Here is a 26,764-nt window from a genome sequence, read left to right as displayed (position 1 = left end):
TGGTGCAGCAGGGAGAGGGCTGAGGCACGAGGCTGGAGGAGTCAGCTGCAGCCAGACCGAGAAGGGCTGAGAAACAGCAAGGGCTGGAAGGTCTCTGAGAAGGTTGGGAAGGCCAGGAGGTTGTAGTCAGAGAGTGGGAGATGGGGTTCAAAGTTTGAAAGGTAAAGCAGTTCTGGATGATGGCAAAGAGTCAGGAGCGGCTGTGGTTGGAGGGGTGAGTGGGTGGCCGTGCCTCCTGGACAATGGCAGGACTTGGGGATGTGAGGAAGACCAGCCAGGGCCTCTGCCTGTCCTCACCATCAGTCTGAAGATGGATGGGACCCCCCAGTGAGGAGCACCAGCTGCATGGCATGTGGGGGAATGGGCTGCCACCACTGGGGGGCACTGTAACGGAAACTGGTCTGGGCTAGGCAGGTGCCAGCGGCTCTTCCTTTTCCTTCTCCTCCTGCAGCCCTCTGGGATTGCTCCCCCGCTGGTGCTGGTACTTCCCTGGCAGTTGCTCCCAGGCGGCCCTGCCCAGGCACAGCTGAGGAGGTAGGGTATAGGAAGGGGAAGCCCCCTTGGTTTCTGTCTCACAGCAGGGACCCAGCAGGGAAACCCCATGGGTCCTAAAAGGAAAGTGGCAGCAGTGGGCTTGGGGGAAGACCAAGAAACCCCCATCTTCTCCCTGAAGATGGGAAATCCAGGGTGGGGCTGAGGGCGGGGCTGTGCTGGAAGGAAGATCTGTAACCAGCCCTGACGGCCCCTGACAGCCGTCTACAGAGCAGAAACACCAGAACTATCCTGGGACCTGGCTGAGCCCTGATCCTGACCTCACAGAACCCCAACCTGGCCACAGACTGAGCCCTGACCCTGGTCATCAACTGAGCTCTCATCCCAGCCCAAGCCTGAGTCCTGACCTGAGTCACAGGCTCAGTCGGAACCTTGGCCGCAGACTGAGGTCTGTGCCCCATTTGGATTGAGCTCTAAGCCCAATCCTAACTGGCCCCTTGCAGAGGCCCCAGGTCATTGATAGCTCTGACCCCAAACACAGGCAGAGGCAGGATGTTGGTCCCAGACAAAGCTCTGAGTCCAGCCCTAGACCAAGTCCTGATCATAGTTATAGACTGAACGCTAATCCTAGGTCTGCCTCTGGCTGAAGTCTGAGCTTGGCCCTGAACGAACGTGTTCTCATCCAGCCCTGACCCTGACTATAGACTGAACTCTGACTCTGCCCAGACTGAGACCCCACGGCCTCACACAAAACCCCATCCCAGCTACCCACTGAGCCCTGACTTCCCTGGCACTCCCTCCCTCAGCCATCTGGTAAACCAGAAGAGAGTAAGGATGACTCAAAACCCCAAGTCCCCTCTAATGGGCAATCCCCTTACCTGGCCATCCGTCTTTTGAAGGACAGTGAGCTGGTGATGGCACTAGGATGATGATGACAAGGAAGACAAACAGGAGGGGGTTAGAGTCTCTGGGATCTAGCAGCAAGCAGAGCAGGGTGGCTCACCCAAGAGTGGGGAAGTGAGGGCAGGGCTGGACCTGGTAGAGCAGCAGGGAGTCAGGAGCTGCGATTGACCGAAACCCCAGCTTCCCACCACCCTCACTGCACCTCCCACCCCCTCTGGGAAGGGAAATTACATTTCCCCATTTTAGCAAGGGGTGGTGAGAGGGAAGACTGAGTGAACACAAAGCCGAAAGTACAAGCAGGACGGAAAGTGAAACCGGGCGCAGCCCCCAGTATAAGACTCCCCCTGCCCGGGAGATGGCTGTCCAAAGAGGCTGGCCCCACCATGGGCCAGACGGCAGGCGACCTTGGCTGGCGTGAGTTTGAGGCCAGGGCTGGGGCAGAGGGGTGGGGGGTTTGGCTGAGACTGGGCAGAGGACGGGTGAACTTGCCTGCTGTGGATGGGCGCCAAGGGCTGAGGTGCTACTATGTGGGCAAGACTAAGGATACAGGATACAGCTGACTGGAGGATGGGAGTGAGCCAGGCATAAACTGGGGAGAGGGGATGGGGCAGAGGGGTAGTGATCAAGCCAGGGCTGGGCAGAGGATGGGGCAGGGCAGGTTGGCTGGCATGAATGGGGGGACAGCGTTCTGCAGAAGAGTTGAAGTTTGGTGAGGGCTGGGCTGAGGATGGGAAGACGACTGGCATGAATGGGGAGAGTCGGGCGGGCGCTTTGACCAGGATCAGGACCAGGCGCATAGATGAAGCGTTTATTTGGGGTGAATGAGCAGGGGCCAGTCAGCTTGGCTGAGAACTGGGTCTGGCTAGAGGAAGAGCAGCCGGAGCAGGGGGCTGGGGCCAAGGAGTCAGCAGCCTAACTGGGTCAAGGGTCTGGAGTTTGAAGATTGGGAGGAGGTCCAAGCTACAGATGGTGGCTGAAGAGCTCAGAGGCTGGAAAGGGAGCTCTAGACAGAGGAGCCGATGGTAGGGTCAGGGTAGGGACCAAGGGCTGAAAGACGGGGACAGAACCTTCAAAGGCCGGGCGAAGGCCCCAGGATTGGCTGCAGAGGGGAAGGAGAAACCAAGGGAAGGGTCTGGGGGCTCCAGAGCTCAGGCAGAAAGCAGGGGGTCAGTAAGAGACGGCACAGCTCAGTTCTGGGTGGGCACTATCCACCAGGGCCTCGGGGTGCCCACCCATAGAGCTAGGAAGAACCCCAGTCTCCCTTAAGTCTCCAGGGTGCCAGAGCGGCCCCCAAGCCAGGGAGCCTGAATGCTACAGATTGCAGGCATGACCCACCACCTGTGTTAAGTCCATGGGGGTAGTGGAAGCGCCCAGAATCTCCCCTTAGTCTTCACTGAGAGTACATTTCGAGGAGCAGAGCCCAGGGCCTAGAGATCAAGGATGGATAGGAAAGAGGCATGGAGAGAAGGGGGGGCAGGAATAGACTTCAACTTAGTGACCAGTTTTGGTTTGGGTTTCGAGAAGAATTGTGTAACTCCCTAGTGATTGCTAGATTTCCTCTCCCTGAAGAAGAAACTGCCCTCTTCCCAGAGCTCCAGCCCCACTGCCCCTCTTCCTTCTTTCCAGGAAATGCAGGGCAGGAAGCACTTTCAGAAATCAGCCAGTCTGACTCCCCCATTTTACAGATGGGAGCCTGAGGCACAGAGATAAGACATGACTTGTTCAAGGGAAGAACCCAAGTGAGAAACAGAGGTTCAGCCTCCCATTCCAGACCCTCGTCCCTCTCCTGGCACCCCGTGCTCCTCCCACCCTGCAGAGTGATCTACCTGCCTTGGGGGAGGCTGGACCAATCTGTCCTTCCGACTCCCTGGGATAGAGCCTCAGCAACATCAGCCCACCCCTGGGGCCCTGGTTCAGGTCATCAGAGCCGCCTGGCTGAGCCTGGGGAATCCTTGGCAGAACAGACCGTGCCCACGCCAGGGGAGGTGGCGGTCTCCTCTGAGTTCCCTGGGGAAGCATGCAGGCTCTGCATTTGGGCAGATCTGGAATCCAGTCCTGGTCCCCTCACCCTCTGGCTATGTGCCCTTGGGCAAGTCAACCTTACTGAGCCTCACTTTCCCCATCTGCAAAATAGGGAGAATAATAGCACCCGGGCTGCCACATACCCTCGTGCAGTTTGTTCACTGAGAAAGACACTTGGCCAAGGGAGATAGTGGGGTTCGAGATGCAGCCCGAGATCTGCTCGCAAAGGCGGGCACTCTGTGCAAGACTGTGTCTGCCTGGGGGAAGGGGCACTTCCTTTCACTGTACAGAGAGGCCATACGGTGTCTCAACAGCTTGTTAGTGGTTTTGAGGGGTCAGTGAGATGACACACAGAGCGTGCCTGTAGCACAGGCTCAGAAAAGGCACGGTCCCTTCCCTTTCCTGAGTTCTTTTCCAGCTCTTCCCCTCACCTTGCCCGCCCCCTCCTTATTGCTCCAGGGCTCAGCCTTTTGCTACTCTCCTTGCTCCTGGCTCGAGCTGGTGTCTGGGGATTCCCGAGGCCCCCAGGGAGGCCCCTCCGGAGCCTGCAGGAGTTGCAGAGGGAGTTCAAGGTCAGCCTGCATCTCTCCAGGAAGCTGCTCTCCGAGGTTCGGGTCCAGGCCCGTGACTTTGTGAGTCTCCCTAATGCAGCTGGCTCTGGGGATGGGAAGATCCCCAATCCCCTCGGGCCCCCACTAAAAGACCTTGCCCCATAGGCTGAATCTCACCTGCCAGGAGTGAACCTGGACCTTCTGCCCCTGGGAGAGCAGCTCCGCAACGTTTCCCTGACCTTCCAGGCCTGGCGTGGCCTCTCTGTGAGTGGCGGACTGGCGGGGTGGGACAGGCAAACTGGCAATAAGGCTGGGTTGGGGGGATGGAGATAAAGTTGGGGATTGAATTGAAGATGGATTTGCGGATAAATTGAGGGAGAGAATCTGGATGAGGCTGGGTAGGTCACTGAATATAAAGATGAGGCTGGAATAAAGAAATGGCGTTAGGAAGAAGGTAAGAATGAAGCTGAGCAAGGAAAGATGTGGGGATGGGAACAGAATGGGGTTGGGGTTAGAGGTTAGTATGGAGGAGGCGTGGAGCTGGTGTTACGAGTGAGAATGGTAAGAGGTTAGGGATGGGAAGAAGGTTGGGGATGAGAGTGAAAATGAAGTGGGGGATAGAGAAAGAATGGGGATCACTGGTGAGGATGGGAATGGAATGGGGTTGGGTAGAGTTGGAGATGGGATGGAGAGATGGTAACATTGAGGCTGGACACAAGAAAGAGGGTTGGAATTGGGATAAGCATGGGAACAAGGATGGGAAAGAAGTTGAAGACAGAATGAAAACAAGTGAGGAGATGGAGATGGGGTGGGGCGGTAGAGAAGGGAATGGAATGGGGTCGTGGGTAGAGAGTGACAGAAGGATGGAGATGGGGTTGGGGGTTAGAGATGACCTCGGGTGTGACTGAAAATGAGGTTGGAAAAGGATATAGGATAGAGATCAGACACAGTGGAGATGGGAATGGTGATGAACATAGGAAGGGAGTAGGGATGGAGATGTGGTTAAGGATGAGAATAGATATGGGTACGGAATGGGGATTGGAGTTCATGCTGGGAATGGGACCCAAATACAGATGAGGCTGGGTTTGAAGTGGGTCATCCTTGGCCTGAAGGTCTTTCCTGATGCCTTCCCTCCCCTTCCACAGGACCCAGAAAGACTCCGCTTCCTCTCCATGACACTTCACCCCTTCCATACCCTGTTGGGAGGGCTGGGGAGCCAGGGGTTCTGGACCAGTTCAGAGAGGTTGCAGCTGTGGGCCATGAGGCTGGATCTCCGAGATTTGCAGCAGCATCTCCGCTTCCAGGTAGAGTGCCCACCCACCCTCCTCGACCCCCAGAGACGAACACTCAAAATTGAGGCTCATTGGTTCCCTTTGAAAACACCCCCTGCCCAGAGGTAGGATAAGTCTGGAAGGAGATGCTCCAGATCCTCTGAGTGTGTGTGTGTGTGTGTGTGTGTGTGTGTGAGTGTGTGTGTGTGTGTAGGTGTACCAGGTCCTACCTCTGCCCCCTGAACCTCTGCCTTCTCTTGGGGTCTTGGTCTTGAATGAGAGAAGCCAGGACAGCATCTGGCATCAGCAGGCCCTACAGCAAACAAAGTATGTTCCCTTCTCCCTCATCCTCTGACATCACCAGATTCTCCTGAACATTTCAAAGGGAAATAGGAATTTTACCCTTAATAAAAGAATAGAAAATGAAAGCATAAAAACTAACCATATCACCTTTCTGCCCATTTCTGATCTTAAGACGACGCTTAAGAGAGGAACTTCCAGTTCCCTGGTGGCCTAGTGGTTAGGACTCCAGGCTTTCACTGCCAGGGACCAGGTTCTATCCCTGGTAGGGGAACATCCTGAAAGCCCCATGGCACAGCAAAAAAAAAAAAAAAAAAAAAGAGAGAGAGAGAAAGAGAGGACCTTCCAGAGTCCCCAGTCCCCCAGGCAATCCTGGATGAGTGAGAGCCAGTTCCATGAGCACCATCTTGCTCTGTGACTTCCATTTATTTGAACCAAAAACAAAATCAGGCAGCTCACATGAAACGATGACATAATGAGGATGCGAAGTAGGGGTTGTCCAGGGAAACCATGCCCTTGTGGTCTCTGATGTCACTCTGCACCACTGGGCACATAAAGAAATAAGGATTCATTCGGGGTCTCAGGCGGGCCATTCTCTGACCCATGGGTCTCTCCCCACAGGTGCTGGCTGCAGGATTCAACCTCCCTGAGGAGGAGGAGGAGAATGAGGAGGGGGAGGGGCTGCTCCCAGGGGCTCTGGGCAGTCCCTTGCAGATGTCAGCCCAGGTGTCCTGGCCCTGGCTCCTCTACACCTACCAGTCGCTACACTCCTTGGAAATTGTCTTGTCTCGGGCGGTGAGGGACCTGCTGCTGCTTTCCCAGGCTGGGAACCCAGCCCAGGCCTTGGGGTTCCCCACACCCAGCTCCCAGCCCTGATGGACGGTGACTTCTTAGCCCCTTCCCTCCACCCATCAGGACTTGAGGACTGGAGTCTGGGCCAGCAGACAGGCTCCGGCTCATCTGCCTTAGACAAGGCACGACTCCACTGTTCTCCCGCCCCAGACCCTATCCAATAACTTAAGGCCCCTCCAGTCCTTGCCAGATATTTATTTCTTAGATATTTATTTATTGTTTAGAAAAATGATTTATTTATTGTTTCGGGGACCTGCTAGTCATCCTCAGACTAGGCTGCCACGCTGGGTGCCTAATAAAGCACTCTCACCCTCTCTCTGCCTCGGCTTCTTTTCAGAGAAGGGGTCCTGACATGCAAAGGAGCCCTGGAACAGAGTCTGCAGCTTCTGGTTACCCTGGACTCCTCTCTGATCTTACATTTTTGGGGTTCCTGGCCTACCTTCCCCCACTCTGGCTTGTTCAGCTGGTGGCTGCCGTAGTAACCAGCAGAGTTCTGAGACTGAGCTCCCACTTTGGAAGCTCAAGGCAGCTGGTCTGCTTCTCTTTGGTTGCAAATGGAGCGCCACCGGCCCTCCTGACCTCTTCCTCCAGGCCGGCTTCAACCCCAGAGGTTTGCATTAGTCCTACACAGCTCTCCAGGGCCTGGTGGGGGGTTGATAATGGGGGGGGGTCGAGGAGTGGGCGCAGTAGAGAGGGAAGGCTGTGGGGAGAACTGTCTCTGTCCTCGCTCAGTCCTCCAAGCAGCTGAGACAGGTTGGGGAGGTAGACAAGGCAGGCCATCAGAGAGAAATGACCCCAGCGGGGCAGTGGTCCACCAGCCCCACTGGAGAGTCAGACTCCTTAAGTTCATGGTTCTCACAGACATCTGGTTCTGTCTGCTCCGTGAATGACACACCAAGAAACTAAGGCCCAGAGGGTGGAAAGGATGCGTCCAAAGCGGCAGAGGGAGTCAGGCTGAGCAGCGTTCAACCCAGCCTTCTGAGCCTCACGTCCCAGTCACTGGGGCTTTGGCTGGCCCAGCCTGGCTCGCAGCTCCTGCATCATGCCAGGGTGTGCCAGGCCAAACCTGCAGACGGAAGACAGGCCGTGGGAGCTGGTGTCCAGATGCCATCAGCCTCCTCCCCATCCCAGGCCGGTCACCTCCCCCTGTGCTTACCTCTGTCCCAGGGGCCCTCTGGATGGCAATGGAGTCCCTTCAGGGCTGGAGGAGCTTGGCTCCGGGGCGTGCTCTGGCTCGAGAAGTCTCTGTTCGGGGGCTACCAGCTCTTCCTCCGGTGGGGGGCTGGGAGGCTCCTGCGGTTGCTCAGGGGCGGGGTGCCGTCGGAAAGAGGGCCGGGAGCGGCGCTGTGAGGAGCTGCGGGAGAGGAGGGCTCGGCTCCTCGGGACAGAGACGTCCAGGAGAGCCCCGGGGAGCAAGGCCTACGGGGAAGAGGGCACGGGGTACCACAGGGCCGGCTTCAGCTTCGAGATTCTGCTCTGTCCAGCCCAGGACCCTACCTGGAGCCCTCACCTCACTCCAGCTGCTGTGAGCATCCCTGCATTGTCCAGGCTCAGCCTCTGCGGGGTCCTGGTTGGTTGACTGGTCCTCTTGGCCCTGGACGTCCTCCAGGCCTTCTGGATCAATCTCCTCAGCCTCTGCCTTTTGGTCTCCAGTCACCTCGATATCCTCCACCACAAGGGGCCTTTGTGCCTCTTCCTCGGGGTGCTTGTCCCCGTGCTGCCCCTCACTGCTTTGCCCCTGCTCTGTCGCTTGCCATCCTCCAGCCTCTTCTTCCCACAGTGTGTGCCCTCCTGGGAGGCCCTCTACCCTCACCACCTGGGAGCCCGAGGTAACGCCATCCATCCCCCAGCTTCCTTCTGCTACTGCGGATTCCTCCACCTCAGCCTGCTGTCCCCCGGGCTCACCCTCCCGAGTGGCCTCAGAAGCCTCTGCTTGGCCACCTCTGCCAGGTGCCTCCTCCTCTGCTGAGCCCTCCAGGCCAAACTCCTGCCCACCTGTTTTCTCCCCCTCTGCAGCCACTACCAGGTCCTCACCTCTGCCGGCTTCCTCTCTCCCTTCTGAATCCCAGTCTCTCCCGAACGCTTCCTCAGCCTCTCTGCCGGGCCTGTCCCTAGTCCCAGGAGCCCTTCCATCCAGAGCTGCCTTATCCTCCACGATCTCGGTAGCTGAAGAATTTGTCTCCATGTCATTGCTGTCCTGGAGACTCAGAGGCTCTGCCTCCAGCCTCCAGCCTCGCCTGGATGTTCTGTCTGCCCCCCAGGGCACGGCGGCCTCCACCTCCTCCTCCTTGGTCTCTGTGGCGTCTGACTCTCCCAATGACTGGACGGTCCCTGCTTCTGCTCCCTGCCTTCCACCCAGCTCCTGGTTCTCTGCTCCAGGGGCCTCCCCCTCCTCTGCTCCACACCAGGCTTCCTTTACTTTCATCCACTCCCCGCCTGCCTCTGGGACCTCTGGTCGTGCAGACTCTCGGCCTCCTTCAGCCTCCGCCACCGGTGCCTGGCCTCCTGTAGCCTCCTCCTTCCCCTCTTCAGCATCTGCTTTTTCCTCCTGGGTGTTCCCTCTCTCCACATCCCTTCTTCTGTCTTCCCAGGCTTCCGCCACAGAGCTGTGAGGTTCTACATACCCCACGTTCCTGGGATATTCCTCCAGGCTCCTCTCTGTCTCCTCTCTGCTCAGGGCTGGAACGCTGCAGAGTTCTTCCTTACATGCCTGCCCTTCCTCAAGTTGCTCTGTGGGGGTCTGGGGGCCTCCCACCAGCTCAGGTTCTTGGCCTTCAGTGACCCTGTGCTCAAGGCCACCCCACCCCACCTCCAGTGCTTCTCCCCTGGCCTGAGCCTCTTCCTCACCCCTCTCTCCGCTGAACTCCTTCTTGGGCCTGGCCTCTGGCGTTGCCTCCAAGTCAACATCACCTTCAGCCTCATTTGCTGCTTTGTCCTGGAGGAGCTCAGCCACCGCAGCCCAGCAACTCTTCTGCTGTTGCTCGGCGTCCTCTGCCTGCACCCCCTCCTTGAGACTGGTTTGAGCAGCCCTGATCTCTGAGTCTTGCCTCTCCACAGCCTCTCCCTCAGCCTGATCTGCCTGGCCCTCAAAGCCCTCCCCTCCCTCCGCCTCTGACTCCTGACCTTCCTCAGCTTCCCTCTCTGCTGCCTGGTCCTCGGCCGCTTCTTCCACTCTCTCGGTTCCCAGGGCCTGGGTCTGTTTGGGGAAGAGGCTCACTTCAGCCTCTCTATTCTCATCTACCTCCTCCTCCTCCTGGCCTCCCTTGGAGGTCTCCTCTAGGGCCCAGACTCTCCCAGTACCCTCTGGGATCCTTTCTCCTGGGATTGCCCCATGTTCAGTCTCCCCAACCCCTGGGAGGTCAGCCTGCTCCCTGCCTGAGGTTTCCCTGTCCTCAGATTCTGCCCCTGGCTCCTGTGTCCCCTGTGCCCTTGTGCTTCGGCCACCCCTCACCACTACCACCTCTTCTTCCCTCCCAGCCCCTTTGGCCCCAGGCCCCTGGATCTCCTCTGCAGCTGTCTCATCAACCCCCTGCTCTGATTCCTTTCTGCCCTCTGCCACCTTTTGCCCGTCAACACTCGCCGTCCGCTCAAGCTCCTTGTGCCAGGTCCCCTCTGACTCCGCCCCTCCAGCCACCCCTGGCTCTGTTGCCCTGACCTCTTCCTCCTCCTCCTCCCGTTCCCAGGTTCTCAGTGTCTCCTCTCTCTTCACTTCCTGCTCATCGGGCTGCTGACTCTCCTGGGCTTGGCTACTCCTGTCTCGACCAGCCTCAGACCCTGCCTCAGATTTCCTTCTGGGCTCCAGGGGGATACTTGAATGCTGGCATCTAGTGTCCGTGGCTGCCTCCCAGGCCCCAGTGTCCTGCCTATCTGCTTGAGACCCATGGGAGCTGCCTTGTCCCCCACCCCAGGTCTGTTCTGTAGCTGAGCTTTCCTCCTGGCATCTTCCAGCCTCCCCAGGCCCTCTCAGCCCTCCATCCTCCTTGCTTTGGCTGCCTTCAAGGCCCTCCACGGCCTCCTGGGCTTCCTCCTCTACCTTCCCCCCAAGGCTTCTTGCAGCCACCTCCCGCAGTTCCTCAGCTGCACACGCCTCCCTCCTCTCTGCAGTGGGGACATCATCTCCCATAAGGTAGGAGACAAAGGTGCTGAAAGACTCCTAGAAGAAAAGACGGATGGGGACAAAGGTATTAAGAGGAAGCCCAGCCCTCTCCCTCGGGGCCCTGGGCCAGAGGGACTCGGGAGAAGGAAGAGGGGTTCTAGGATCTAGGAGGACGAGGGGGACAGAATCTGCAGAAGGAGCAGGAAACGGCCTAGATTAGAGGTGTGTGGATGTGTTTGTGGAGATGAGGGGATTGAAATCCAGAGAAGATCGGGCTAGCAGGCTGCCTGATTGTGGGGAAGGAATCTTGAGTCTGAGGAGAAGCTCAAAGGGAGAAGGGAAGGTGAGGCCCCAGGGAGCAGGGTGAAAATCTCTGGCCTCTCTTTGCCCCTCTCACCAGTGCCCCCCTCAAGGCCTGATGCAGCCCAGGGAGATGTAGCCGGAGGAAATCCATCCTGTCTGTCTCTGTCTGTGTGTCCAGAAAGCTGACAATGATTGTCCCCACCCACCAAGCCAGTCTTCCCCAGGACCCAAGACACTTCCTCTTCCCTTGTCTCTCCCTGACGCATCCCCACCCCGAGCCCTGCCCACCTTCTGCAATGCCCACAGCTGCTTCCAGCCCAGGCTGGGAAGTGGGTGTATATCACACAGGGGACTCAGGTGGTGTACATTCGGAGCTAAAGGGCAAGGGAGGAGGACCGAAAGGAAAAAGCGGGAGCAGGAGACCTCAGAATTGGGGAGGGGGGAGGGGGCATGTGGCAACTGCAGCTCAAGTGACTCAGGTCTTATATTTACACCTCAGCCGTTTCCGTCTCCCCCAAAAGCCACAACCTCTCTGTGAGAGGAAGCTGGGGTTTGTGGTTCCTGTTTTGCCTGGGGACAAGGAGTAGGAATGAGGAGGGAGCTGGTAAGAGCTCTGGCTTCTCATTTCAGGGTCATTAATGCTTCCCCAAGAGGAAGAAGGGGCTGGATTGGTGGTTCCAATGCCCATTCCCTCACCTGTAGTCATTCTTGCGAAACAAAACTTGGCTAAACTTTGTGCTGTGGTTATTCACATCTACCTCCCAGCCTCCTTTGAGTTCCTTGAAGGTGGAGGCCACGTATGACACGTTGCTGAATTTCTAGAGCCCTGCATGGGTAGTAGGATCCCATTTTTCATTGGTTGAGTGATCTGGGAAGCAGACCAAAGGGGGTACATTTCAAACAGCAGTCTGAGGGCCTGGTGGTGAGAAAGAGCTGGGAGAGGTGGGCACTGACTGTTGGAAGCCCACAAGAGAGATTACCAGGGGAAAGACGTGATGAAGAAAATTCAGGGTGTTGCTTTACCACCTAGAGGAAGGTAAGAGAATAATCGCTCCTTATCTGGGACTTTGTGAAGTGACCTTAATCGACACCTTTTCCTTGGGTCCCCTCCCTGAGCCTCACTTTCCAAATTTCCAATTAGAGGAACTAGATGAGATCACAGAATCTGAATCTTGGGCCTTAGAATCATCTGGTCTAAGCACCCTTAATGCAGGCAGGAATCCTGCAGCAGCCAGCACCCCTGCCTCTGGTGCGCTATTTCTTTTTTTGTTTGTTTGTTTTTTGCGTTACGCAGGCCTCTCACTGCTACGGCCTCTCCCGTTGCGGAGCACAGGCTCCGGACGCGCAGGCCCAGCGGCCATGGCCCACGGTCCCAGCCGCTCCGCGGCACGTGGGATCTTCCCGGACCGGGGCACGAACCCGCGTCCCCTGCATCGGCAGGCGGACTCCCAACCACTGCGCCACCAGGGAAGCCCTGGTGCTCTATTTCTTATTGCCGAGTCTCTAAGGTCACCTTTAGGTCTAACGTTGTATGTTCATCAGTAAATTTCCTTTTTTGTTTTCTCATCTGTAAAACCAGGGTTGAACTACTACTTTGGTTCTAAGATAATTTGAGAAAAGGGCTCTGTTAACCACCTTGGATACTGCCAACAGACAATTCATGAAATCTTTTTAGGTGGGTGTTATCTTTATGTGCAGTTTCTAAAGCAATCTAAAGGCAACAGATAGAAATAAGAATGACCTGAAGCTGGCTGCCTTTGTTGTCAGCCAGAAACAGTACCGGCTAGGCAGGTGGCCATATTTATTTCTGGCAGTTGTAGAGGAGCTGAAGCCATTCGCAGCCATGATTAGTGCTGGTACGGTAGATCACGGCCTTGGGCGTCCCCAACTAATGTCATGGTTCTTCTTGCTGCTCTTACCCATCCCAGTTTTAAACCGTTGGTTCCAGGGTTCTTCCAGCCTCTCTCAGTCCCCGCCCCGAAGCTGGGTAGGTCTAAAGAGAAGATCGAGAAAGGACCCGGAAGTGGTGAGGACCTTCAAGCACGTGATGAGGGACCGACAGGTGCTGTCACGTGATCCGTCATTCCTGGGTGCGGAATGTTTAGGTGCTCTTAAAGGTACAGGCTGCAGGGCCCCCTGCTTTAGAGGGGGCGGGGGCAGAGTCCGACGGGTGGGGCGTACGAGGGCGCAAGATGGAGCCTGGGGTTAGGGACGTGGCTCGTAGAGGCGCCAGTGCAGCGGAGAAGCCGGAGCTGGGACCGGCAATGGGGCGTTGATCCCTCTCACCTGTCGTAGACCCTCATCCGCCTCATCGGAGCCAACTCTGAACTCTCGCTGACTTTGGACCCCTCGGGGGACCTGAACTTGATGCCATGGGAGGCTGTGCGGGGCGGCGCCTTTCGGATTCGGAGGGTGAGTATTCCTGCCCACCCTCACGGGATTGACTTCCTCGGTCCCGGGAGAACGCCCGTTGGCCCATCGTGCACCTGAGAGTGGGGTGGGGGTCAGGCCCTCTTCTTTTCCCCCTTCCAGGAGAGGAGGCCAATCCGGCAGTTAGGCCCCCGCCGCAGGACCGTCAGGGGACCCATTGGAAGAACGCGGTGGGCTTCTGGTGAGTGGCCTGAAGAAATCAAAGTAGGGTGGGAAGAGGGAAGCAACGAGCGGGGTGAGAAAAGAGAGTTGAGCTTCCAAAAAGGAGCTGAATCCACAAAATATTTACTGAACCGCTTGGTTTGCCCTGAGGCCGTGTGTAAATTTCCCAAATTTCGCTCATTCCCTTATCACCTTCACCTTTGGGCCAGGTTCTCATATGACCTGCAGGGATATTTTCTTCATGTTTTTACTTCAACCAACTCAGCCTTTATTTTATTTTTTCATGAAAATAATATCTATTCAAATTCAGAATTCGTGTCTCTGAAATTTTCTGTGTGACCGTTTCTGAGATGAATATCAGTAACAAATCATTTAATTTCTAGACAAATCTCAATGTCATCGCTTATCTTCTTGATTTTAGTTTCTCTGAAATTTCGTTTCCTCAGCTGTAAAACGGGATAATAGCAGGCGCCTTGCCATGTTGTGAGGATTTTATTTTATTTTATTAATTTTTATTGGAGTATGGTTGCTTTACTATGTGGTGTTAGCCTCCACTGCACAACAAAGTGAATCAGACGTACACGTACAGATATCCCCTCCCTTTCGGACTTCCCTCCCATTTAGGTTACCACAGTGCATTAGGTAGAGTTCCCTGTGTTATACAGTATGTTCCCATCTGTTGTCTATTTATACATAGTATCAATAATGTATATGTGTCAATCCCAGTCTCCCAGTTCCTGCCTCCCCACCCCTTTCCCCCTTGGTATCCATACATCTGTTCTCTATGTCTATGTCTCCATTTCTGCTTTGCAGATAAGATCACCTATACCATTTTTCTAGATCCCATATACATGCGTTATTATATGATACTTGCTTTTCTCTTTCTGACTTAACTTCACTCTGTATGACACTTTCTAGGTCTATCCACATCTCTACAGATGACCCAATTTTGTTCCTTTTTATGGCTGAGTAATATTCCATTGTAATTATATACCACATTTTCTTTATCCATTCCTCCATTGATGGACATTTAGGTAGCTTCCATGTCCTGGCTATTGTAAATAGTGCTGCTATGAACATTGGGGTGCATGTGTTTTTTTGAATTATGGTCTTTTCTGGGTATATGCCCAGTAGAGGGATTGTTGGGTCATATGGTAGTTCCATTTTTAGTTTTTTAAGGAACCTCCATACTGTTTTACATAGTGGCTGTATCAATTTACACTCCCGCCAACAGGGTATGAGGGTTCCCTTTTCTCCACACCCTCTCCAGCATTTACTGTTTGTAGATTTTTTGATGATGGCCATTCTGACCGGTGTGAGGTTATACCTCACTGTAATTTTGATTTGCATTTCTCTAATAATTAGTGATGTTGAGCATCGTTTCATGTGTTTGTTGGCAGTCTGTATGTCTTCTTTGGAGAAATGTCTATTTAGGTCTTCTGCCCATTTTTTGACTGGGTTGTTTGTTTTTTTGTTGTTGAGCTGTATGAGCTGCTTGTATATTTTGGAGATCCAACTCAGCCTTTAAATTTGTAAATACGTGTACTTTTTAAAAGAAAACTGTAAATCACTACTCTGGACGGAAAGCCAGTATTTTCCTAATGCACATTTAAATAAATGGATCACTTACCTTTTAAAAGTCATCCATCTACCTCCTAAAATAATTCGGATACTGAGCTTTGGGAAATACTTCTAGCACTAACCTAAACATCAAGGACTTGGGTAACAGATTGGGTTGGAAGAGAGGCTCTCTCTCTGAGCCTCAGTTTCTCAGCAGTAAAATGGGAAGAGCAGCAGTACCACTTCAGAGCCTTGTGAAAAGGACACATGATATCCTGGGGCTGGGTCCTGTTCCCTTCCCATCACTGATGGCAGCTCTGGGAGATGAGAATAAGTGAACCAGATCCTTCATAGATCATGTAGGGTATTATCTTGTTTTGATCTCTAGAGCACTCTGTGAGATAGTCAGGAGAGAAGTTTGAATCCTCATTGTACACATGAGTAGACTGAGGCCACTCAAGTAGGAAGTGGCAGACTTGGGACCTGAGCATAGTCCTTTGGATTTCAAGCCCCCAGTATCTTTCTACCACACCACAGTCAGTGGATGAGAAATGCCCTGGGAACTGAATCATGGTGGGAGCTTGGAGGAGAGAGTCATCAAGGATAACTTCCTTCTCTTCCTGGGAGAGGTCTCAGAGATTAGATATGAACCTAAGTTTGTTGTCCCAAAGCCTGTATTTCTAACCTTCTCACTAAATGGGGATGGGGTCTGGCGATAGAGAAAAAAGAAGGCACAAGAAAGGGGGAGGTTTGGTGCTAGGACTGTGGATAGATTGTATATAATTATATGTCTATTCTAATATGTCAATTATATCTCAATAAAACTGGGGGGTGGGGGGGATCTGTCCTGCTCACTCCAGGTTCCTGGGCCTCTGCAACAACTTCTCTTACGTGGTGATGCTCAGCGCTGCCCACGACATCCTCAGTCACCAGAGAGCACCTGGGAACCAGAGTCATGTAAGTGACCCTCTCTACCACCACCACCATGTTTAGTCCTTATGGGAAGATGAGGGACTCACCCTTGGGCAGAAACCCGCTTGAAAAATTCATGGAATGAGGTGGCTAAGGGGTGGGGCAAGATGGCTAAAGTTCCCAGACCTGAGAACAGGAAGGGTCTTTAAGAATCAATTTGTTCTTGAAAAGCAATTGCAAACTCAAACGTTGGCCAGGTGGGACTATAGTCTAAGGCATGGTTTTCTGTTTTTTTTTTAAATTAATTAATTAATTTATTTATTTATTTATGGCTGCGTTGGGTCCTCGTTGCTGTGCACGGGCTTCTCATTGCAGCGGCCTCTGTTGTTGCGGAGCACAGGCTCTAGGTGCGTGGGCTTCAGCAGCTGTGGCTTGAAGGCTCCAGGGCACAGACTCAGTAGTTGTGGCGCACGGGCTCAGCTGCTCCGCGGCATGTGGGATCCTCCCGGACCAGGGCTCGCACCCATGTCCCCTGCACTGGCAGGCGGACTCTTAACCACTGCGCCACCAGGGAAGCCCTAAGGCATGGTTTTTTAACTCCAGCACTGTTGGTGTTTTGGGCTGGATAATTCTTTGTTGTGTGACTTTCCTGTGCATTGTAGGATGTTTAGCAGCATCTCTGGCCTCTGCCCACTGGATGACAATAGCATATCCCTCACCCTCCAGTTGTGACAACCAAGAATGTCTCCAGACATTGTCAAATGTTCCCTGAAGGGTATAATCATCTCTGGTTGAGAACCTCTTGTCTATGATGAGCTGGAGGATGCAGGCCCAAGGAGAACAGCTACCACCTTGCAGGTCCAACAGGGAATTTGGTCCAAGGATAGATTTTTCTGGAAACCCAAATTTTTTAAATGAAAGTTCCCGAGTGTGTTACCCAAATAAAGTCACTTACAAGGCCATCTTTGGCGTGTCGACCATTAGTTTGAGACTTCTATGGAAACCTCGCCTTCCCCCTTGTGCACATAGAGGAACTGAGGTCTTAAGAAGCCAGTGCTGACCCAAGGCCATCCTTCAAGTTAGAGCAAAGCTGGGAATGGAGCCTGGCCCTGTTTGTCTGCACTCCTGCCTCCCTGGGTGAAAGACTTTCTTGTCTCCCATCAGGTGGACCCAGACCCAACACCCACCTCCCATAATAGCTCATCTCGATTTGACTGCAATTCTGTCTCCACAGCTGTGAGTACCCATCTGGTCCTCCCTTTACCCTTACTCTGGGTCTTATAGACCCCACCCACACCCCCTCAGCACCCAGCTGGTACTATCATGACTCCACTAATTAAGACTGTCATTTACTGAGCCCTTTCTGTGTGCAGCATATATTAGCTTATTGAATCCATACAACAGTACTGTGAGTTAGGCTATGTAATCATCCCCGTTTTCCGAATAAGGAGACTGAAGCTCAGAGAATGTGAATACCTTGACCCACAGCTAAGGAGAGGCAGACCTGGGACTGGAACTCAGATCTGTGTGACTTCAGAGCCTGTGTTTGTAGCAGGTCTAATGGGCTGGTTTCTATCTTTCCTTGGCCACTTGGTTGGGAGGGTTGTCCCTGGGAAAGTCTGGGGTCTCACTCTGTTCTCCTGTCCCAGGCGGTGCTCCTGGCAGACATCCTTCCCACCCTTGTCATCAAATTGCTGGCTCCTCTTGGCCTTCATCTGCTGCCCTACAGGTCTGGGTGGAGGTGGCGGGAGGAGAGGCAGGTGGGATCTGAGAATGGGGAGGCTGGGAGGGCAGAGGAGGTGGCGGGAGGGCTGGGGAGCTGAGAATGGCAGCTGACCATCCCCACCGGCCCATATCTCCCTTCAGCCCCCGGGTGCTCACCAGTGGGGTTTGTGCTGCTGGAAGCTTCATCCTGGTTGCCTTTTCTCATTCGGTGGGAATCAGCCTGTGTGGTAAGTGTGAGGTTTTGTGTGTGGTGAGTGTGAGGTTTTGTGTCAGGTGGGGGGTTCAAAGGAACTACAACAGAGCATTGGTGGGGGTAATCTCCTCAGCTTCCCAGAGGAGAGGGATTATTTTTGTAACCCCTGAGAAGCATGCTAAGACTGTCACAATAGGGGACGGGAGATGAGGTCGATTTGGAGGGGTAGGCGGTGGGGAAGATGGGAAGAAATGGACAGATTAGATGGAGATCGAGATGAGCAGTCACCAAGCATCTGTGATGGAGGTGGAGGAGGCATCAAGGGTGAGTTCTTGGGAATTCCCCGGCGGCCCAGTGGTTAGGACTCGCTGCTTTCACTGCCGTGGCCTGGGGTCAACCTCTGGTTGAGGAACTAAGATCCCGCAAACCTTGCAGTGCGGCCAGAAAAAAGAATGAATTCTTACTCCTGATTTGATAATTGGGTGGATGGAGGTACCATTCCCTATGAGAGGACATGCAGAGGAAGGGGTTGGTTCTACTTCAGATCTGGAGCCCAGCCTACCCAAGGGATCTGTTTTTAGCCCCTCTGCGCAGATGCAGAGGAGGCTGTGGCCACACCCCTTAGGGAATTGAGGCTATTGGGGAAAGGCTAGGTAGGTATGGCCATGCTTGTCCTTCTCCAGGTGTGGTCTTGGCTAGCATCTCTTCAGGTCTGGGGGAGGTCACCTTCCTCTCACTCACCGCCTTCTACCCCAGGTAAGCAGGCAGAGCAGGGAGTGAGGGGAGGGGTTCCCACTGCTGGCTTTGGTCCTTCTTAGTGCTACTGTGTTCTCCTTCTCAGGGCTGTGATCTCCTGGTGGTCCTCAGGTACTGGCGGAGCAGGGCTGCTGGGGGCACTGTCCTACCTGGGCCTCACCCAGGCTGGCCTCTCTCCCCAGCACACCCTGCTGTCCATGCTGGGTATACCCGCACTGCTGCTGGCCAGGTAAGCGGCCTGGGCTGGGAGGAAGAGGGATTCGAGGAGAGAGAACTTGATCACCATCCCAATCTTCAGATCCCTACAGCCATGTGGGGGGATGTGGGTTCTCGACTCCAATAGGCCCGAGTCTGAGTTCTGGGCTGCCACTTGTTAACTGTGTTGTATGGGACGAGTTACTTTACGTCTCTGACCCTCAGTTTTCCCATATTTCAAATGATGGTGGCTTTCCTTGCTTCCCCGTGCGGTGACATGCGTGAAGCATTCATTACAGTGTGGTTCCCACAATGAGGGGGCAAGGATAGACTCTGTTCATTTTGTGTGTATTTTCGTGTGAATTAGGAAAAGTTTCAATTGGTCGACCAAACCTGTGATTTCACAGATTATCGCTTAGGATAAGGCCGTGTAGAAAAAGTGAATCAATTGAAAGGGAAATATTAAATAAAAAATATTATACACAGAGGGAATGTGGATATGGCAAATGTCACGAAGGCAAAACATAAGTGACCAAACTTTGGAAACTTCTGGCCTAGCACAAAATGAACACGTGATAAATGGTAGCTAGAGCGATTATTAGAAAAACAACAACAAGAAAACAGGGCTGACACGCTTGGCGTGAGCCAGGAATCAAAACGAGGGCCCATGAATTAGAAACAACAAGGAGATACATTTCAGTTCCAGAGAAAGAAGCATTTTTGCGCAGTTGGAGTTCTCTGACCAAGGATGGAGGGCCTTGGCGGAGAGGAGGAATGAGGGGGGCTGCCCTGGGAAGAAGTGGCCTTTCCAGCCTGACAGAGGCTCTTCAATCTTCTTTTCATTCTTCCCACTTCCAGCTATTTCTTGTTGCTCACGTCTCCTGGGCCCCAGGACCCTGGAGGGGAAGGGGAGGCAGACACGGCAGCCCGGCAACCCCTGATAAACAGCGAGGCCCCAGAGTGGAAGCCAGGTAGGAGACACAGTGACCGTCAGAGCGGTCACTTTCTCTGAGTTTCAGCCTTTTCCTCTCTACTGTGGGCAGTCAGAAGAGGGAGTGGATAGGCATGCTGGTTATGGTGAGAGCCGATCACATTCATCTACTCAGGAAATACTCACTGAGTACTGACTATGTGTTGTACCATTCATAAACAAATAACAGAATCGGAAGCACGTTGTTTTCACATGTTGATAAGTACTAGAAGAACATAACAGAGTGATGTGCTTAGAAATGACAGATGGGGGGGACTTCCCTGGTGGTCCAGTGGTTAGGACTCTGCGCTTCCACTGCAGGGGGCACGGGTTTGATCCCTGGTTGGGGAACTAAGATCCCATGTGCCGTGCAGTGCGGCCAAAAAAAAAGCAAGAAATGACAGATGGGGGGAGGAAAGGGGTTCTATTTATGAATGACAAGGAGTCAGCCCTGTGCACATCCAGGTGAACAGGTTTCAGGTAGAGGGAACAGCAAGTGCTAAGGCCCTGTGGTGGGAATGAGCTTGGGTGTTCAAAACCAGAAAGAACGGCCCACTGTGGCTGGGTAGGGGTGTACCGCCATCAGGCTGTACAAGAACCATGAAGAAGTCTCATCTAGTTACTTTTTTTTTAACCATGGTAAAGTACCCATACCATGAAGTTTACCAATTTAACCATTTTTAATTGTACAGTCCAGTGGCGTATGTGCATTCACACTCGTGTGTTGGCTGGCTGATTCTTGCACACCAGCACCCCTTTTCTGAGTCAGTGTGCCGACCTCACCTGCCCTTCTCTCCCTGCCCCCCTGCAGGCTCCAGCTCACACCTGTCCCTTCAGGAAAGGTGGACCGTGTTTAAGGTACGGACGGTAGCTCTGGCATGTCCCCTGCGGCCAGTGTTCATCTCCCAGCCTCCCGCTTATGTCTCCTGACCCTTCCAGGGCCTGCTGTGCTACATCGTCCCCTTGGTGCTGGTTTACTTTGCTGAGTATTTCATCAACCAGGGACTTGTGAGTGAGGGCTGCCGGGAGGGGTGTGGAAATAGTGATGAGGGTGGGGACCCACACATCCCCGTCCATCTCCCCCGTCTGGTCCTTGCTGCAGTTTGAACTCCTCTTCTTCCGGAACACGTTCCTGAGTCACGCTCAGCAGTACCGCTGGTGAGAAGACTGAGGGTGGGTGGCAGCACGGCAGTGGGCTGGGGGGCGGGTCTTTGATGGTAAGGACTGGGGTTGGGAGGGGCTGCCCTGCCGAGGAGGCACCAGAGGGGCTTCCTCTTACTCCCTGCCCCCTTGAAGGTACCAGATGCTGTACCAGGCCGGCGTCTTTGCCTCCCGCTCTTCTCTCCGCTGCTGTCACATCCGCCACACGTGGGCCCTGGCCTTGCTACAGGTACTGAGCCCCTGGCCCTCACTCTCCACCTGCCTTGGCTCCCAGCTTCCCTAGGCCCCGATGCTTCCCTCCCTCAGCAGGGGTTATTGATTGCATACCGTCATGTTCTAAGCACGGGGAACAGAAGCCAGCAGGGATCTGTGTAAAATGAGTGGCCTCAGGAGCCAGGCAAACCTGGATGCAGATCCCAGCCTCTGTACTCAGTAGCTGTGTGATTTAGGGCAGGTCCCGGAACTCATCTGAGCCTCAGTTTCCTCATGTATAAATCAGGCATGGTTGTAAGAAATAGAAATGTGAAGAATGAAAGAACAGGAATCTGTATTGTGTCTTAATCAGCTAGAAGCACTTATTTAATGATTATTTGCCCAAGCCTCATGCAGAGAGGCAGGCTTTTAAATAATGTTTCCAACGATAAGAAAATGTTCAGTTCTTTTATTCTGGATGGTTAATTACAACAGAATCAGTGACATTGGAGCCAACAGGTTACTTATCTCAAGGCTGGTGAGCAAATTCATGGCGAAGGTCATGTAAGTGATTAAGCTTTAAATGAACGAAAATACCTACAACAGTCTAACAAAAGGAGTTTTACTTAACCAGCATTCATGTTTCATTGTCACATGTCTACGGCCACTGAAGGTAACTATTAAAAAAACTTCAACTCTTTTTTTTTTGGAAAGAGAACATGATTTTAAACATTCACGTCTTCTTACTTGTTTCTAAATGTCAGAGTTCTCGGTGGTCAGACTTGAAAACACTTTAAAACAAGTCATTGGCAACCTCCAAATTATTCTTGGTGACTCTAATATCCCTCTGGGCCATAATCTTGGGACCAGACGGGCATATAAAACATCGCCTTTAAAATAAATCTTCAACTCTTACAGGAAAGTTCTTTGCCCTTTTTAATAATTCAATTCTGTGATAACAATATAGAGAATTAGGGTAGATGACACTCTAATGTTATGTCAACAGCAGGCAGATATCCTCTAACTTTCTTCCTTATTTGCCTGAGCAGGACTGCCACCCCAGGGCTTTGTACCCGCCAAGTCCCAGATTGTATCAACAATTCTTTTTTTTTTTTGACCGCACCACATGGCATTTGGGTTCTTAGTCCCCCGACCAGGGATCGAACCCATGCCCCCTGCAGTGGAAGCACGAGTCTTAACCACTAGACCGCCAGGGAAGTCCCTGTATCAACAATTCTTAACTCAGGGTTCTACATTAGATGCCACTGAAATGTGTAGCTTATGATTTTAGCTATAATTTTAACCAAGGTTGCTTCATAGAATTAGCAGCTTATAATCATTTAATTCCATTACAGAAAGTGTCTGGCCTAATGCTCCAGATGAAAGCATCTGCAGTGTTTCTAGGGTCATGTTAGTATTACCAGAGTGTGTTCTTTTAAATGCAGATCTCTGAGCCCACCTCACTCTTCCTGAATTAGAACCTCTGAGGGCAAGGCCTGTGTAGGTAACAAGATCCACAAGTGATCTGTGTGTACATTAAGCATGTGAACCACTGGGGTGGCCTACACACTGGGGAGGCAACCCTGTGCACTGAGGACTGGGACAGTGGGATCCCCTGAAGGACTGGGGCACAGAGAAAGGGACCTACACCCTTGGGTGGGGTCAGCGAGCCTTCTTAGAAGGCGTGGGAACATCTAAGCCACGGTTTCTCAACCTTGGTGTTATTGCATTTCGGGCTGGATCCTTCTTTGTTGTGAAGCTGTCCTGTGAGCTGTAAGATGTTGAGCAGCATCCCTGGCCTCTGCCCACTGCATGCCTGTAACACCCTCCCTTCCCAGTTGTAACAACCAGGAACATCTCCAGATGTTGCCAAATGTCCCCTAGGCAGCAAAGTCACGTCTAGTTGAGAACCTCTGGTCTCACCATAGCCTCAGTTTGATAAAATAGAGGGGAACCTCTCCATTCAGGAAGACTCTGGGAGGAGGAATGAGATCATAGGAGTGAGAGTGACCCTGATCCAAGCTGAGCTGTGAACGGTGGTGACTAGGGGAGCCCAAGTGGGGGAAGGTGGGATAGCATCACAGGCGGTAGGAGTGACACGGGCAAAGGGAGAAGGGGAGGAGACCCCCAAGGTCTAGGATGCTGGGATGTGGTAGGGAGAAGGCCTACCCCAGATCCCAGGATCTGGTAGGCCAGCTGGGTGTTGGGATTTGATCCAGGCATGTCAGCCCTCACCCTCATCAGCATCTCTCAGAACCGGGGCCCGCTGGACGGGATGGCACCTCCCTTCCTGCCCACCTCTGGTCCCAGGCTCAGCCCTCCTCTCCACCTGCACCCACAGTGCCTCAACCTGGCCTTCCTGCTGGTGGACGTGTGGCTGAGCTTCCTGCCGAGCATCTACCTCGTCTTCCTGATCATTCTGTATGAGGGATTTCTGGGGGGCGCGGCCTACGTGAACACCTTTCACAACATTGCCCTGGAGGTCAGCACCAGTCGGTCGAGGGCCGTGGGTGGGTGGCCTCTCTGGGAAAGTGCCAGGCAGAGGTAGCTAGGACTGAAGCCTCACCCCTGCTCCCCGCCCTCCCCAGACCAGCAGTGAGCACCGGGAGTTTGCCATGGCAACCACCTGTATCTCGGACACCTTGGGGATCTCGCTGTCAGGGCTCCTGGCCCTGCCTCTGCACGACTTCCTCTGCCAGCTCTCCTGACACTCTGACTCCTTGGAACATAGGACACAGTGACCTGGGCCCACACTGACAGGCGGGCAAGTCGGACCGACCCCAGGCCCACGGCCCAGAGCCCACCCGTGAGCTCTGCCCCCAGCCATCCCTACACGGCTGGGATGTAGAAAAGTGCTGAGGTCCTGTTCCCCTTTGATGGAGGGGCAGTGGTTTTCTTCCACTCCCAAGCTGCTTTCGGGGAATTTCTTTGCATTATGCCTTCAGAATAAATGCCTATTTTATCAATTGACTCTTGTGCCATTTTTCTCTCTGAAAAAACATTTTCTTCTATTATAAAAGCAGGAAGTTCACTTTGGAATATATACAGGAGTGTGTAAAGAAAGTCTTTCAGCAAATTGTCTAGTCTTTGAGGCTTTGCTTATTTGTTAATTCCTTTATTCACACCTGGGTTCTACAACGAATGTTTAGTTCAACTTTTTTTTTTTTTTTTTTGCGGTACGCGGGCCTCTAACTGCTGTGGCCTCTTCCGCTGCGGAGCACAGGCTCTGGACGTGCAGGCTCAGCCGCCACGGCTCATGGGCCCAGCCGCTCCACGGCACGTGGGATCCTCCCAGACTGAGGCACGAACCCGTGTCCCGTGCATCGGCAGGCAGACTCCCAACCACTGCGCCACTAGGGAAGCCCAGTTCAACTTATTTTTGTGATGCATTTCAAAGTAGGAGGTTGACTGCAATACACCTCCCTCTACATGCTTCAGCATGCACATTTTTACCTAGAATCTAGTCTATTTTACAAGTCCCTTTTTTTAAAAATTTATTTTTGGCTGCGTTGGGTCTTCATTGCTGCACGCGCAGGCTTTCTCTAATTGTGGCGAGCGGGGGCTACTCTTCGTTGTGGTGCGAGGGCTTCTCATTGTGGCTTCTCTTGTTGCGGAGCATGGGCTGTAGGCGCTCGGGCTTCAGTAGTTGCAGCACACGGGCTCAGCAGTAGTTGCGGCTTGTGGGCTCTAGGGCGCGCAGGCTTCAGTAGTTGTGACGCACAAGCTTAGCTGCTCCATGGCATGTGGGAAGTCCCAACAGTACCTTAAAAAAGGACTTGTAGGGGGACTTCCCTGGTGGCACAGTGGTTAAGAATCCACCTGCCAATGCAGGGGACACGGGTTCGAGCCCTGATCCAGAAAGATCCCACGTGCCGCAGAGCAACTACACCCGTGCGCCACAACTACTGAGCCTGCGCTCTAGTGCCCGTGAGCCACAACTACTGAGCCCACATGCCACAACTACTGAAGCCCACGCACCTAGAGCCTGTGCTCTGCAACAAGAGAAGCCACCGCAATGAGAAGCCCACGCACTGCAGCAAAGAGTAGCCCTTGTTCTCCACAACTAGAGAAAGCCCGCATGCAGCAACGAAGACCCAACACAGCCAAAAATAAATAAATTAATTAATTAAAAAAATAAGGTACTATTTATATACAGTAAAATATACAAATCGTTATATATTTTTAAAGTAACTGAGGTTGGCTTGGCAGTATTTCCCATACTTCACTGTTAACCGTCTCTACCATATTTGCAGTATCTGCATAACAGTACATTTATTAAGATTTTTGGGGAATTCCCTTGGCGGTCCAGTGGTTAGGACTCTGTGCTTCCATGGCAGAGGGCACGGGTTCCGTTGGGGAATTAAGATCCCATGTGGTGCAGCTAAAAAAAAATTTTTTTTTCATTAAAGGGAATTTCCTGGTGGTCCAGTGGTTAGGACTTAGCACTCTCACTGCTGAGGGCCTGGGTTTAATCCCTGGTCAGGGAACTAAGTTCCCACAAGCCTCACAGCATGGCCAAAAAAATACTTTTCATTAAAGCAACTAATTTTTAATAAAATTCACTCATTTTAAAGGGAAACGATGTTACTATTGAAATCATGAGTTTGGAATGCTAGTTATATATATTTTTTCTATGACACATTAAAATAAATACATAGGACTTCCCTGGTGGTCCAGTGGTTAACACTCTGAGCTCCCAACGCAGGGGGTCCGGGCTAGATCCCTGATCAGGCAACTAGATCCTGCGGGCCACAACTAAGACCTGGCGCAGCCAAATAAATATTTTTTAAAAATACTTAGCTGTTGGAGTGTAAAACGAACATTCAGGTACTACCACCTGAGGCCACCTCATCTCTACCAGTAATGCTTGTGGCCCACACTCAGGGGAAGTGCCGACACAGTGCTTGATAGCATGGGCTTTGGCAGTGGAGAAACCTGGTTTTGGGGTCCCAACTCTGCTATTCAGTAGCTCTATGATCTTAGGCAAGTCTCTCCATCTCTCTGCACCTTAATTTCTTGACGTGTCAAATGGGAATAATAATAGTATCAACACAGCATAAGGTGGTTGTGGAAATTACATGAGCTCCTGGGAAACCATAGCACTCAGTATATGTTAGCTTAGATCATGCTATGGTTTGAATCCTGCCTTTACATTTTACATTGCCTTATGCCAGTGGTTCTCAAACTTTAGTGTGCACCAGAGGGCTTGTTAAAGCACAGATTGCTGGGACTTCCCTGGTGGTGCAGTGGTTGAGAATCCGCCTGTCAATGCAGGGGACACGGGTTCGATCCCTGGTCCAGGAAGATCCCACATGCTGCGGAGCAACTAAACCCATGCGCCACAACTGCTGAGGCTGCACGCCACAAATACTGAGCCCGTGCACCTAGAGCCCGTGCTCTGCAAGAAGAGAAGCAACCGCAATGAGAAGGCCGTGCACCCCAATGAAGAGTAGCCCCTACTCACTGCAACTAGAGAAAGCCCGCACGCAGCAATGAAGACCCAGTGCAGCCAAAAATAAACTAATAAAATAAATAAATAAAAAAGTACAGATTGCTGGGTTCATATCCAAAATATATAAAGAAATCATACAATCCAATTGCAAAAAAAGGAAATAATCCAATTTAAAAATGGGCAAAGGAACTGCATAGATGTTTCTCCAAAGAAATACGAAAGGCCAACAGGCCAACAGGTACTTGAAAAGATGCTCAACAGCACTA

At 52.8% G+C, this 26,764-nt stretch overlaps 3 protein-coding genes across 6 annotated transcripts; 2 read left to right on the top strand and 1 right to left on the bottom strand.

Moving 5' to 3' along the window:
• The first annotated feature begins 1,674 nt into the window (after window positions 1–1,674).
• Window positions 1,675–6,449, top strand: IL27 (interleukin 27). Its single transcript, XM_032604512.1, has 5 exons — window positions 1,675–1,809; window positions 3,877–4,049; window positions 4,134–4,232; window positions 5,114–5,272; window positions 6,161–6,449. Exons 1-5 carry the CDS (start codon window positions 1,779–1,781, stop codon window positions 6,413–6,415), a joined length of 717 nt encoding a protein of 238 aa, XP_032460403.1. The 5' UTR covers window positions 1,675–1,778; the 3' UTR covers window positions 6,416–6,449.
• On the bottom strand, window positions 5,931–11,098 carry APOBR (apolipoprotein B receptor). The gene is made up of 4 exons (XM_032604506.1): window positions 10,885–11,098; window positions 7,902–10,544; window positions 7,548–7,810; window positions 5,931–7,457 (listed from the first exon to the last, which is right to left on the bottom strand). Exons 1-4 carry the CDS (start codon window positions 10,939–10,941, stop codon window positions 7,388–7,390), a joined length of 3,033 nt encoding a protein of 1,010 aa, XP_032460397.1. The 5' UTR covers window positions 10,942–11,098; the 3' UTR covers window positions 5,931–7,387.
• A 1,059-nt stretch (window positions 11,099–12,157) lies between these two features.
• CLN3 (CLN3 lysosomal/endosomal transmembrane protein, battenin) lies at window positions 12,158–24,016 on the top strand. Of its 4 annotated transcripts, none has more exons than XM_032604510.1 (16): window positions 12,158–12,880; window positions 13,086–13,202; window positions 13,323–13,401; window positions 15,803–15,899; window positions 17,019–17,090; window positions 17,504–17,583; window positions 17,721–17,806; window positions 18,456–18,528; window positions 18,614–18,757; window positions 19,582–19,694; window positions 20,505–20,551; window positions 20,633–20,701; window positions 20,796–20,851; window positions 20,990–21,083; window positions 23,388–23,528; window positions 23,635–24,016. In XM_032604510.1, the coding sequence occupies exons 2-16, from the start codon at window positions 13,163–13,165 to the stop codon at window positions 23,752–23,754; spliced, it is 1,311 nt and encodes a 436-aa protein (XP_032460401.1). In that variant the 5' UTR covers window positions 12,158–12,880; window positions 13,086–13,162; the 3' UTR covers window positions 23,755–24,016. The 4 variants fall into 4 exon arrangements, with proteins under 4 accessions (XP_032460401.1, XP_032460398.1, XP_032460399.1 ...); XM_032604507.1 differs by having other exon boundaries at window positions 12,158–12,907; XM_032604508.1 differs by having other exon boundaries at window positions 12,158–13,202.
• The last annotated feature ends 2,748 nt before the right edge of the window (window positions 24,017–26,764 follow it).

The sequence above is a fragment of the Phocoena sinus genome, chromosome 15, assembly GCF_008692025.1.
Source record: "Phocoena sinus isolate mPhoSin1 chromosome 15, mPhoSin1.pri, whole genome shotgun sequence".
In the NCBI taxonomy this organism is placed as follows: domain Eukaryota; kingdom Metazoa; phylum Chordata; class Mammalia; order Artiodactyla; family Phocoenidae; genus Phocoena; species Phocoena sinus.
The sequence above is the reverse complement of the archived record's forward strand: the minus strand, read 5'-3'. Positions and strand labels throughout refer to the sequence as shown.

Coding starts and splice junctions, on each gene's coding strand:
- CLN3 (XM_032604510.1), top strand. CDS start 13,163: ATGGGAGGCTGTGCGGGGCGGCGCCTTTCGGATTCGGAGG. Junction 15,900..17,018: donor CACCTGGGAACCAGAGTCAT/GTAAGTGACCCT, acceptor GTCTCCCATCAG/GTGGACCCAGACCCAACACC. Junction 18,758..19,581: donor CCCGCACTGCTGCTGGCCAG/GTAAGCGGCCTG, acceptor TCCCACTTCCAG/CTATTTCTTGTTGCTCACGT.
- IL27 (XM_032604512.1), top strand. CDS start 1,779: ATGGGCCAGACGGCAGGCGACCTTGGCTGGC. Junction 4,050..4,133: donor GGGTCCAGGCCCGTGACTTT/GTGAGTCTCCCT, acceptor CTTGCCCCATAG/GCTGAATCTCACCTGCCAGG. Junction 5,273..6,160: donor AGCAGCATCTCCGCTTCCAG/GTAGAGTGCCCA, acceptor CTCTCCCCACAG/GTGCTGGCTGCAGGATTCAA.
- APOBR (XM_032604506.1), bottom strand. CDS start 10,941: ATGGATTTCCTCCGGCTACATCTCCCTGGGCTGCATCAGGCCTTGAGG. Junction 10,545..10,884: donor AGGCCTTGAGGGGGGCACTG/GTGAGAGGGGCA, acceptor CTTTTCTTCTAG/GAGTCTTTCAGCACCTTTGT. Junction 7,458..7,547: donor AGAGGGCCCCTGGGACAGAG/GTAAGCACAGGG, acceptor TTCCGTCTGCAG/GTTTGGCCTGGCACACCCTG.